Source organism: Notamacropus eugenii, chromosome 1 (assembly GCF_028372415.1).
Source record: "Notamacropus eugenii isolate mMacEug1 chromosome 1, mMacEug1.pri_v2, whole genome shotgun sequence".
Taxonomy (NCBI): Eukaryota; Metazoa; Chordata; class Mammalia; order Diprotodontia; family Macropodidae; genus Notamacropus; species Notamacropus eugenii.
This window is the reverse complement of record NC_092872.1, coordinates 667,964,694-667,978,418: the sequence shown is the minus strand read 5'-3', so window position 1 is coordinate 667,978,418 and position 13,725 is coordinate 667,964,694. Positions and strand designations below refer to the sequence as shown.

The 13,725-nt window shown below is 35.7% G+C and overlaps 1 protein-coding gene across 3 annotated transcripts in view; it reads left to right on the top strand.

Moving 5' to 3' along the window:
• EML4 (EMAP like 4) overlaps positions 1-13,725 on the top strand; it is a 177,276-nt gene that overhangs the window by 50,228 nt on the left and 113,323 nt on the right. For 2 of the 3 annotated variants that reach the window (XM_072635766.1, XM_072635765.1), the window contains exon 1: positions 965-1,415. The exons of the other annotated variant lie outside the window; for it this stretch is intronic. In XM_072635766.1, coding sequence (XP_072491867.1) covers positions 1,349-1,415 — 67 coding nt within the window. In that variant the 5' untranslated portion in view covers positions 965-1,348. Of the gene's footprint in view, positions 1-964; positions 1,416-13,725 lie in introns of those variants that run through there. 3 annotated transcript variants of the gene reach the window in all.

The window sequence follows — 13,725 nt, the reverse complement described above, 5'->3', positions numbered from 1 at the left end:
AGGCTTTTGATTGGCTTTCCTGTTGGCTAGCTTTTTTCCAGCTTGGCATCTGGCCAGATACATTATCTGTGACTTTGATTAAGTCTTGATTCATGACAGAAAAAAACAGTTCTTTAAGTAGGGCTTTTCTTTTGTTGTGTTGTACAACATAATCATTTTGTTTCTATGTTTATTTAATTTGGCCTTCTCAGTTATCTACATAAAATTTGTGAAAGTATCTAAACCATATGTCCTCTGGAGATAATGTAAATAATATCTTATTTTGAATAGTTTTGTTTTGAGTTTTAGCATCATATATTCATTCTGCCAGTTGGCTTTCAGTAGTAGCTACCAAAAAGAGTGAATGTTTATCATTCACCTGGGCTTTGAGATTTTGTAAAAAAAACAAAATATGACCATGTTATAGTTTGAATTTAGAATTATAATGTTGGAAATGAATACTTTTTCAGATTACAAATTATATAAATGTATTATTGACAACCACTTTTAAATTTCTACAAATAGTTTGAGAATCAGTAATTTAAGAAAAATGACTGATCTTTTTACTCTTGATTACATCCATTTTTATTTCTATAGTGATTGTAATAAATTTGCCAAAATAATTTTCAGTATTGAAATCTTGAAATATAGATACTTTCCATTGATTTAAGAAAAATCTAATTATACTCTTATTTTCTTTAAAGGGAAGCAAATCACATTTTGTACATTTTTAAAAGCCAAACAGGAAATGTGCTTTTTATGTTTTAAAGACTGTTCTTTCAACTATTAGAAAGAAATTCTGGGTCTGGGTTTCAAACTTCACCATATAAACTGATAATTTTTATGTGGTTTATGTTTTTAAACAGTTCTCTGGGTTAGAGCAAATTTTTAACTAAACTAATAAATTTTTTTTTTAATTGTACTTTGGGACTAGCACATACTGTAGTGAATATGCACGTGGTACATTAATTCAAGTATTTTTGCTGCCTGAAGTTTAGCCACTCCCCAGAGCAGCCTAAATTTTTGTCTACATCCCACCCCTCTTTTGCTTTCCTGTTCTTTGCGCTCCCTAGATCTCATTTTGCCTCCTTCTCTGTCTCCTTTTATAAATGAGAAACAAAGAAACAAACAAAAACAAGTTTCCTCCAACTGAACAAGCAAAGAGGTCGGAGAAGAGATATCTTGAGAAGTTTTTTTTGTGCCAATACAGAAGTGCTTTGTGGTGGGCCATCTGGATTGGGAGGATTTCCTCAGAATTCCAAGTATGCCGTCAGATTTAGAGAGCTGGGATTTGTTCTGAAACTCTGGGAAGGCAGCAGGAAACGTGGACAAGAGCTGGTTTATAGTGCATGTGATGTAGGTGGCAAGAATGGAAGACAGCTTGCCTAGTCTCGATTCATTATGTGATACTTCTACATTTATGAACTTCTGCACTGGTAATGTATGTTTCTTTTTTCCTGGGAATTCAAATGGGGCCTCACAACTTTATTAGTATTCGTGACAAAAAGAGACTTATGTTAGAAGACTAAAAGAATGGATTTTCCCTTGATCAGTTCTTTTTCAAACATGTTTATATCAATAAGTAGTATAAATGTTTGCCTACTTTTTTTTTTAAAGACGTCCTCTAATTTCACTTAACTCTGAACCCTCTTTTTAAACAAAGATAGGCATTTGCCAAGAAGTCATTCTAGTTTGAGATCAATTTAAAGAGCTAAAAAAAGAAGTCTTTCTAAAAACTTAACTACAACTGCATAAAATCATAGAACAGTATGAAAGTAACTTATATCATATTATAGAAGGAAAAATTGTCATAGTAGTTTTTTAATTGAGATCTAAGTCATTTAAATAATCAGAAAGACTTGACAGCATGGAGCGTTTGTTTTTTAAGAAGTCTAAGAAACTTTTATCTAAAATTGTATTGGCTCAATGTTTTAATCTTGACATTGAGACTTTGGAAGCCACCACCTTAATTAAAGGGGTACTGGTGGTTAGATGAGGTAAAAAAAAAAAAAATCTGCAGGGTATAGTAATTGTAGAAAGCATTCAGTATGACTGCAAAATTGGTTTCCTCAGTTTCCTTTTAAATTATATTTGCATGTAGATTTTTTATAAGACTTTTTACAAAAAATTCTAAAGGAATAGTTGATTTCCTGACTTTAATGATTATTATTTACAAGAATCTATTTGCAATCAAAGAGCACTTTTAGTTTAGAATAATAACTATCAAATTGCTATATATGTTTAAAAAAACATTTTCTTAGATATAACTATTAAAATAAACTGACTAGAAAGAACTTCTTTAAGAAAACCTATATGTAGGTATCAAATTAGAAAAATAGAAATAATTTATATGAATAGACAACTTTGTGTTAATATCACTGATTTAAACATATATATGTGAAATCCTTTGAATATAAGATTCATATCTATATTTGATTTTCTGTGATAAATTAGCTATTTCAGAATTCCAGTGCTTTCAGTTATGAAATTTCATTCTTCTAAGGTATAACAAGTTATAAGTCATTTCTGTCTTATCTTTAACAAACAGATTTAGGTAACCTTTAGAAAGAGAACACTATAAAATAATGTATGTGAACTCAGTACCTTCCATTGTAAGTTTGCTGATCCATAATGACAAGTCAGAATCTCTTTGATCAAAAGTTTTCATGTTTTTTACAGCAATACCAGTTGAAACAGATCATTTGTCATTTAATTCTTTGGACATTTATGGTGTCTCAGTGCTGAAAATGTGTATTTTTATGAAATTTATTGTAATTGTGGTCCCATTGTTTATGTAGTGGGTAGGTAAGTTTACAAAAAAAACCACTTTTTTCAGAATATGATTAATGAAAACATTTGCTATACAATTAATATTAAGTTTTTAAAGGTAGTCATTATATAATTTTATCCTGCAAGAAATCTAGTGAAAAAGCTTTCTTGGAACCCAAACTAGTCTTATTAAAACAGTTGGTTCACCTGAATTCTGCATTTTCTACTTACTATATCAAATTTGAAACCCCATTTAATTAGAGACTATGGCTGCTTGTGCATTCTTTGACTTAAATATACTTATGAGCCCCATTTCCATTACATAATTATGTTTTGCAATGCACAATGACCCCAGGGTTCCCACCTGTGGTGCCATGGGGTACCACAGAGAACTCACAAGGGTGTCCTAGAATACTTTAAATTTTCAAGGGAAACACAGCCACTCAGATTACTAGTTTGAGGTAATTCATAGTTTTAACATTAGATTGTGCTGTATTCCCTTTTAGTTCTCAAATGGTTGAAATGTGGTTTTGTTTACTCATTCTTTTGACTATGCCAGTAACTTTTTTTCTTGCTGGTTTATGATGCTTTTATCTTTTCATAGCTTATTTTCAGCATTGTGGCTGTGATAAAAAGCAGGTACCACACAAAAATCAATGTGGAACAGGAAATGAGGGTGGTGGTGTCCAATGTAATTAACAGATTTGAAAAATTGTGCAGTGCCCAATAGGTGCACAGATCTTATTATCAAGTAATTGTGGTTATTTAAGAATGAAATAAACATATTATATTTTCTTTCAGTTTTTGTGTTTTGTGTTTTTCTTTCAGTTTTATATGTGTTATTTTCTCAGAAGGGGCTACTAAGTTGTTAAGACATAAATACTTATTAAGCTGTTTAAACCTAATTACTTAAATAGAACTGTTAGGTATTACTTTTCACCTAGAGGGTGCTGTAAAAAAATTACTGAGATGCTGAAGGTGCCATGAACTGAGAAAGTTTGGTAACTTTTGCTAGCCTGTCATGTAGATGAGTACTAGATAAATTTGTTTCTTTAAGCATTCATGAGATTCAGACAAAAAAAAGGTATTCTAACTCATGCCTACTATAAAATTTCATCTCCTCCCTCCCATCTGAACCTAAATAATTTAGTGGCTTAGAAGTGTTTTTATTGCCTGGATGAAGGTTTATATTTAGAAAAAGTACCTCAGAGTAATTTTTTGTTCATTCTCTATTTTGTCACTGTGAATTGCTTTCTTGTCTTTGTCACTCTAAACAATGGTCAGAAACATGGTAAAGACAAGCAGATTAAAGGCACTTCTAACTTTCCACTGTGTGTACTTCTAAAAAAATACAAATGGCATGGTGGTGAGTGTACAGTAGAGTATAAACCACCATTAGCTTTGCTTTCTTCCTGTCTTCCCCTTCAGTATTCACTATATCACAGTATTTCTAGCTGTCTTTATCTTTAGGAATGAAGAATAATTTATGAAACTTTTTTCATAGGCTCTAAATTGTGTTTGGAATTAACTTATTTACCTTAAAATTTTGAAAAGAAAAATGAGGCACCATATGTACAAACCTGCAAATCTTACAGCACTACATATCAATTCTAGTTATTACTGTTATTGTTGATTTTATTTTCAAGACTGCTTGCAAGTACAAATATGCCATTAGAACACTAATTTTAGAATTAACTTGAATAATAATATAGCCTACTACTTTGAGGTTGATATTTGTGATACCTTAATGTTCTCTCACTCTAGCCCTCAAAACATGAAACAACTTTTATGTAACATATTTGTTGCTGCTGTTTAAAAATAAACTAAAATAGAGACAGTACCAAGATGGCAGAGCAGAAGGACAGATCTCCTTTAGCTCTCCCCCCATAATCCGTAAAATAAACTGAAGTAATTTTGGTGTAGGAAAGCTCCATTCCTCCTGAGATTACATGAAATACTTGAGAACATCAGGTGCCAAAGAACAGAGTTTTAAATTATTTAAAAATAATTCCTAGATAGACGTTAAATTTTTTGTTTAAAAAATAAACATTAATAGAATATGAATAGAAATTCCTGATTCACGTAGTGTCTCATATTATGTAGTATGGTTATGGCCTCTGATGACAAAACAATTAAATCAGTAAAAACTGAGTCAGACTGATGTGTTGGTGGACATCATGTTAACAGTGTACAAGGAGAAATACAGTTACTAGCTACGCTTATGTTTCATTAGTTAACTTTTTCTTTTCTAGTGGGTGGTTTAGGTGGTGTGAATATGATGAAAGTCTTATTTACCTCTAAGATTCTAAGTGTCTATAAAATGTACATATAAAGAAATACTAGTATATTGTAAGAGACAAAGTGATTACCTGTAAGATGTTGCCTGGTCCCATGAATACAGTAACCTTGTGAGTACAGTAAGGAAATTGAATTAGATGACAAAATCTCAGAGTTGGAAGAGACCTTGGAGTCCATTCAACCTAGATGTCCTCAAGGCATCCCAAATTCAACATGTTCAAAACAGCTTATTGTCTTTCTCCAGTCTTCCATATTTCTGTTGAGGGCACTGCCTCATCCTTCTAGGTTTACAGTCCAGGAATCATCCTTTCTACCTCACTCTCCCTCACAGCATATATCCAATCTATTGTCAGCACTTCTCAATTTTACTTCCACATCTCTCATATTCCTTCCATCTACCTAACATAGTCACCCTTCATTGCCTCTGGGCTTGGCCTTCCAGTTGGTTCTCTTGCCTCTCTCTAATCTATCGTCCACACAGCAACCAGAGTGATTTGACCATGTCACTCTCATACACGGTGAACTGCAGTGGTTTCATTTCAAAACTCTTCTTGACATTTAAAACACTTTACAACTTTGTTCTAAGCTACATTCCCAACCTTTTTATGTGCTTCTCCTCTTCATGCACTCTGATCGGCCAAACTGACCTTTCTCTTCCTCACGTAAAAGATTCTACGTACTTTCAGTATACTTTTGCACAGGCTATCTTTTGTGTCTATTTTATATTTTCTCCTCCCCTCTGCCTCTTGACATAATTTGCTTCAAAGTTCAGTTCAAGTTCCACCCTTTATAGTAGTAGTTTTCTGATTTCTACTTCTCTTCAGCTACTTACACCAGAAGGGAATCTGTGGCCCCACTCTGACTTATATCTTTCTCCAAAAAATTACCTTATAATTATTTTATATGTACTTTATCAAGGCTCAGAAAGGTTAAGCAATTTCATTTATTCAGTAAGCATTTATCGGTGCCTACTACGTGCCAGAGACTGTTAAATATTAGAGGAACAAATTCAAGCAAAATGAAAGACAGTCTGTGCCCTCAAGGAATTAGTACCATTTTATACTTTTGTCAAAATTAATTTAAGATATGGTCAATCTAGTTTTTGTGCAGAGAGAAAATGTACTCTAAATTCCAGAAAACAAACTTGAACAATTTTTTCTTAATTGCATACTCTAATACATATTGAACACAATTTCACATTTTATTTTTACTATGTACTTGTCTCCTCCCTCAATAAAATGTAAGCCATTTGGGAGCAGAGACTGTTCACTTTTGTCTTTGTGTCTTCAGTGGCTTAGCACCATATTTACTGATTCTAGACCAGGGGTTGTTTTACCCTTTTTGTGTGTCATGGAATCCTCTGTCAGTCTTGTAAAGCCTGTGTGCCTCTTCTGAGAATGTTCTTAAATGCGTATGATAAAACACATAGACAATAAGAAAATCTTGAAATGAAGTTGTCAAATTTGTTTTTGAAAATTCTTAGAATGTATTCCCTTTGATCCATCAATACCGCTTCTAGGACTATATCCCCAAGAGATCATAAAAATGGGAAAGGATCCCACATGTACAAAAATATTTATAGCAGCTCTCTTTGTGGTGGCCAAGAACTGGAAATCAAGGGGATGCCCATCAACTGGAGAATGGCTGAATAAATTGTGGTATTTGAATGTAATGGAATACTATTGTGCTATTAAGAAATGACAAACAGGAAGACTTCAGAGAGGCCTGGAAAGACTTATATGAACTGATGCTGAGCAAAAGGAGCAGAACTAGGAGAACTTTGTACCACAGTGTGTAAGAATTTTTTCAGGTAGACTTAGTACATCATTGCAATGCAAGGATTTAAAAAATTTCCAATGGTCTCTTAAGGCAAAATTCCTTCCACATCCAGAGAAAGAACAATGGAATTCGATCACAGAATGAAGCAGATCATTTTCTTTTGCATCATGTTTTGGTTTGCTTTATGATTTTTCCCATTCATTTTAAATCTTCTGTGCAACATGACTAAGGTGAAAATGTGTTTAATAGGAAGTATGTGTAGAACCTATATACAATTATATGCTGTCTCAGGGAGGAAGGCGGGAGGGAGGAGAAAAATCTAAGTTATATAGAAGTGATTGTAGAACACTGAAAACAAATAAAATAATTTTAAAAAGGGAAAAAAAGAAAATTCTTAGATATCCTTAAATCTCTCTATGGGGCCCATTAGTGTAATTCAAGCTTGAGCCAGATTTCTGTCTACAGCAGTCAGAAATCTTGAACATCTCCAGTAAGGGGAAACTCAGTATACCATCCAGAAGAACTCATTCATCTTTTGTGCACTCTTTTGGGTAGACTTACATTAACTCCAACTTAACAAACTCCAAATTTACACCTTTGCAATTTCCATCCATTACTCCCAGATTCTTTTTTTCTGGAGCCAAGCAGAATAATTCTGTTCTAGTCTGTTCCCTGGTGCAGCCTTTCAGGTATTTGAAGATATCAGTCATGATCTAATAAGTTTTCTCTTCTCCAGGTGAACATTTCCAATATTTCTGCTATGTTTCATTTGACATGATATTGAGGACTTAATTGTTCCCTAGACATTGTCTAGCTTTATCAATGTCTTTCCTAAAAATGTCATATCAAGAAATTTACTTAGTATTACCAATGTAATCTGATCCCTTATCTTTTTTTTTATTAATTTAAGTTTTCAACATTCATTTCCACAAAATTTTGAGTTCCAAATTTTCTCCCCATTTCTCCCATCTCCACCCCAAATCGCCGAGCATTCTAATTACCCTTATCACCAGTCTACCCTCCGTTCTAACATCCTTCCCTTCCCTTATCCCCATCTTCTCTTTTGTTCTGTAGGGCAAGATAAATTTCTATACTCCATTACCTGTATTTCTTATTTCCTAGTTGTATGCAAGAACAATACTCAACAGTTGTTCCTAAAACTTTTGAGCTCCAACTTCTCTTCCTCCCTCCCTATCCCCATTGGGGAGGCAAGCAATTCAGTATAAGCCATATCTGTATAGTTTTGCAAATGACTTCCATAATAGTCGTGTTGTGTAAGACTAACTATATTTCCCTCCATCCTATTCTGCCCCCATTTCTTCTATTCTCTCTTTTGACCTTGTCCGTCCCCAAGAGTGTTGACTTCTAATTGCTCCCTCCTCCCACTGCACTCCCTTCCATCATCCCCCCCCACCCTACTTATCCCCTTCTCCCCCACTTTCCTGTATTGTAAGATAGATTTTCATACCAAAATGAGTGTGCATTTTGTTTCTTCCTTGAGTCAGATGTGATGAGAGTAAGCTTCATGTTTTCTCTTACTTCCCCACTTTTTCCCTCCACTGAAAAGTCTTTTACTTGCCTCTTTTAGGAGAGATGATTTGCCATTTCTCCCTTTCTCTTCCCAATATATTCCTCTCTTACCCCTTAATTTCATTTTTTTAGATATGATCCCATCCTGTCCAACTTACCCTGTGGGGTGTGTGTGTGTGTGTGTGTGTGTGTGTGTGTGATCCCACCAACTACCCAGATACTGAAAAAAAAGTTTCCAAAGTTACAAATATTGTCTTTCCATGTAGGAATGTAAACAGTTTAACTTTAGTAGGTCCCTTATGATTTCTCTTTCCTGTTTACCATTATCATGTTTCTCTTGATTCTTGTGTTTGAAAGTCAAGTTTTCTTTTCAGCTCTGGTCTTTTCAAGAATGCTTGAAAGTCCTCTATTTCATTGAATGACCATTTTTTCCCCTGAAGTATTATACTCAGTTTTTCTGGGTAGGTGATTCTTGGTTTTAGTCCTAGCTCCTTTGACTTCTGGAATATCATATCCCACACCCTTTGATCCCTTAATGTAGAAGCTGCTAGATCTTGTGTCATCCTGATTGTATTTCCACCATACTCAAATTGTTTCTTGCTAGCTGCTTGCAATATTTTCTCCTTGACTTGGGAACTCTGGAATTTGGCTACAGTGTTCCTAGGAGTTTCTCTTTTTGGATCTCTTTCAGGAAGTGATTGGTGGATTCTTTCAATATTTATTGTATCCCCTGGTTCTAGAATATCAGGGCAGTTTTCCTTGATAATTTCATGAAAGATGATGTCTAGGCTCTTTTTTTGATCATGGCTTTCAAGTAGTCCCATAATTTTTAGATTGTCTCTCCTGGATCTATTTTCCAGGTCAGTTGTTTTTCCAATGAGATATTTCACATTATCTTCCATTTTTCCATTCTTTTGCTTTTGTTTTGTGATTTCTTGGTTTCTCATAAGTCATTAGCCTCCAACTGCTCCATTCTAATTTTTAAAGAACTATTTTCTTCAGTGAACTTTTGAACCTTCTTTTCCATTTGGCTAATTGTACTTTTGAAAGCATTCTTCTCCTCATTGGCTTTTTGAACCTCTTTTGCCAATTGAGTTAGCCTATTTTCCAAGGTGTTATTTTCTTCAGCGTATTTTTGGGTCTACTTTAGCAAGTTGTTGACTCATGTTTCATGATTTTCTTGCATCTCTCTCATTTCTCTTCCCAATTTTTCCTGCATCTCTCTTACTTGGTTTTCTTTTTGAGCTCTTCCATGGCCTGAGATCATTGAATATTTATTTTGGATGTTTGGGATACAGAAGCCTTGACTTTTACGTCTTTCCCTGATGGTAAGCATTGTTCTTTCTCATGTGAAAGGATGGGAGAAGATATCTGTTCACCAAGAAAGTAACCTTTTATAGTCTTATTTTTTTCCCCCTTTTTTGGGCATTTTCCCAACCAGTTACTTGACTTTTGGGTCCTTTGTCAAGAGTAAGGTATACTCTGGCGGTCTGTAAGATCTCATTTCTTCCAAGGTGGTACAATCAAGCATGTACACTGGTCTGGGAGCAAGTAGAAATTTTTGTGCCCAGAGTCTTCACCACCACCTCACCTCCAGTTCCACCAAGACAGCATTGGGGGCTGAGATTCAGATAAGTTGCAGGGGCAGGACCACCATTCAGCATGAGATAAAGATCAGCTGCTCAAATCCCTCAGGAGTATTAGGTGGAGTCAGGGTCTCTACACAGGGCTGAGGTAAGAGTCAGCTGCTCAGTGCCCCCAGGGGTTTTACGATCCAACAATGGACACAAGCTGCTGCCACCTACCCAATGTGGGCCGTACCTGAGGCCGAAGCTATGGGAAGGCCCTTCTCCCTTCTCAGCCAGCTGAAAAAACCCTGTCACTGACCTTTGTTGCTTGTGGTTGAGGGATCTGCAAACAGCTGCTACTGGGACTGGGGATTCCTCCCTGAGGCCTGTTCGTGTCCTCCTCCCAGAGCCACGCCACTCTGCTCCGCATGCTGTGCTCCTACCTCTCTAAAATAGCAGTTGTCTTCTCATATCTCTTCTTTTGGGGCAATGCTTGTTCTTCGTAATTTTTCAACATTCATTTTCAATTGTTTTGTATTTATTACTCTTCCCATTTACCAGGAGAGTGGTGTCCTGAAAACTCATCATGTCCCAAATGGAACTCATATTTACTTATAAACCTTCCCCTCACCTATCACCTACCCTATTTCTGTTGAGGGCCACCCTCAACAGTCCTCAGACTTACAACCTAACAGTCATCCTGTATTTCTCATTGTCTCATCCCCCATATCCAATCTGTTGCCAGTCTGTCAATTTCACCTTTGCACTCTCTCTTAAATATGTTTTTTTCTCTCCTCTGACATTGCCATCTCTTTGCAGACCCTCATCACCTTGTGCCTGAATTACTGCAGTAACCTGCTGGTGGGTCTGCCTATGTCAAGTCTCCCCCCACCCCAGTCCATCTTTCATTTAGCCACTAAAATTATTTTTCTGAATTGAAAGTCTGACCACTCAGACTACTCCTCTACTCAGTAAACTTCAGTTAGCTCTAGTAGCTCCTTATCACCTCCAGTGTAAAATTTACAGTGCTTTGTTTGACCTTCATGACTTAGCCTCCTCTTAACCTTTCCAGGTTTCTCATACCTTACTCCTGACCACACAAACTCTTTGATCTATTGACATTGGTCTTCCTGCTATTCCTGGAATAATAGATTCCATCCCTTGGCCCTGGGCATTTGCTCTGGCTTTTCTTCCATTACTGGAATGCTCTCCCTCCTTAGCTTCACCTGTTGATTTCCCTGGCTTTCTTTAATTCCCAACTAACATCCTATCTTCTACACAAAGCCTCTCTTAGTTCTTTGACTTTTCTGTTTCTCTTATTTCTATTTATCTTGTACATTGTGTGTGTGTGTGCATGTGTGTGTGTGTGTGTGTGTGTGTGTGTGTATTTTTTGTCTCCCCCATTAGATTGTGGGGCATCTAGGTGGCATAGTGGATAGAGTTTGGATCCCGGGGTCAGAAGGCCCTGAATTCAAATGTGACCTCAGACACTTACCTGGGTGACCCCGGAAAAGTCACTTAGCCCTGTTTGCCTTAGTTTCCTCATCTAGCTGGTGAAGAGAAGACTTGTTAGGGATCGTGACTGAAGTCTTCAAATAACTGAAAGGCTGCACCAGGGAACAGATTAGAACAGACTTATTCTGCTTGGCTCTGGAAAAAAAGAACCTGGGAATAATTGATGGAAGTTGCAAAGAGGTATATTTGGAGTTAATGTCAGGCAGGGATACCTAAAAGAGTAGAGAAGGAAATGGCAAATCACTCCATTATCTTTGCCAAGAAAACCCCAAATGGGGTCGCAGAGTAGAATGAGACCAATTGACCTAAACAGCAACTTTAGGTTGTTGTATATTAATTGATTGATATACCATAATTTGACATTGACAAAAAGGGCACTATAAATATTTTTGTAATTATGGATCTTTTTCCTCTGTCTGTGATATCTTTGGGATGTAGATCTAGAATCAGTGTCATTGGGTTGAAGAGTATGCATGGTTCAATAGCTTTTTCTCAAATTACTTTCTAGAATGTTTGGACCAGTTCACAACTCTATCAACAGTGTATTGAAATATCTGTTTTCCAACAGCCCATTCAACATTTGTCATTTTCCTTTATTGTCCTTTATTCTTAACTATTATTTACCAATTTAATGGGTGTGAGGTGGTATTTCAGAGTTTTAATTTGTATTTCTCTAATTGTTACTTATTTAGAGCATTTTTCTATAGCTTATGTTTGTAACTTGAATTTCTTCCTTTGAAAAACTCTGTTCATGTTCTTTGACCACTTATCAATTGGAGAATGGCACTTACTCTTTTTTTCTAGACATCATTATTTATTCATTCATTTATTTTAAGTTTTCAACATTCACTTCCACAAGATTTCAAGTTCCACATTTTCTCCTCATCTTTTCCCTCCCCATGGACCCCAAAACAGCATGCATTCTGATTACCCAATCTGCTCTTCCTTCTATCATCTACCCCCCACTCCTATCCCCTACCCTTAATTTTCTTATACGGCAAGATAGATTTCTATATCCCATTGCCTGTATGTCTTTATATCCCAGTTGCATGTAAAAACAATTTTTAACATTCATTTTTAAAACTTTTGAGTTCTAATTTCTATCCCTCCCTACCGCCCCCCCCCCCCCATTGAGTGGGTAAACAATTTGATATAGGTTGTACATGTGTAGTCATGCAAAACACTTCTATAATGGTCATGTTGTGAAAGAATAACTATATTTCCCTCCATCCTATCCTCCCCATTTATTCTGTTCTCTCTTTTGACCCTGTCCCTTCTCAAAAGTGTTTACTTCTAATCACCCCCTCCTCCCATTTGCCCTCCCTTCTATCAGCTTCCACACACACACATCCGCTTCTCTCTTACTTTCCTGTAAGGTAAGAAAGATTTTCATACTCAATTGAGTGTGCATGTTATAACCTCTGTAAGTCAGATCCAATGAGAATAAAGTTCACTCATTCCCTCTTGCCTCCCCCTCCTTCCCCTCAATTGTAAAAGCTTTTTCTTGCCTCTTTTATGTGAGAGATAATTTACCCCATTCTATCTCTCCCTTTCTCCTCCCAATATATTCCTCTCTTACAGCCCTTAATTTTATTTTTTTAGATATCATTCCTTCATATTCAACTCACCTTGTGCCCTCTGTGTGTGTATGTATACACATACATACATACATATATAATACATATATAATCCCTCCAACTACCCTAATACTGAGAAAATTCTCAAGGGTTAAAAATAATCTTTCCATGTAGGAATGTAAATAGTTCAACTTTAGTAAGTCTCTTTTGATTTCTCTTTTCCTGTTTACCTTTTCATGCTTCTCTTGATTTTTATATTTGAAAGACAAATTTTCTCTTCAGCTCTGATCTTTTCATCAAGAATGCTTTAAAGTCCTCTATTTTGTTAAATGACTATTTTTTTCCCCTGAAGTATAATGCTCAATTTTGCTGGGTAGGTGATTCTTGGTTTTAATCCTAGTTCCTTTGCCCTCTGGAATACCATGTTCTAAGCCCTTTGATCCCTTAATGTAGAAGCTGCTAGATCTTGTGTTATACTGATTGTGGTTTCATAATACTCAAGTTGTTTCTTTCTGGCTACTTGCAGTATTTTCTCCTTAACCTGGGAAATCAGGAATTTGGCTGCAACATTCCTAGGAATTTTCCTTTTGGGATCTCTTTCAGAAGGTGATAGGTGGATTCTTTCACTTTTTTTTTTTTTTACCCTCTGATTCTAGAATGTCAGGTAGTTTTTCTTTTCTTTTTTTTCTTTTTTTTTTTTTAGTGAACGG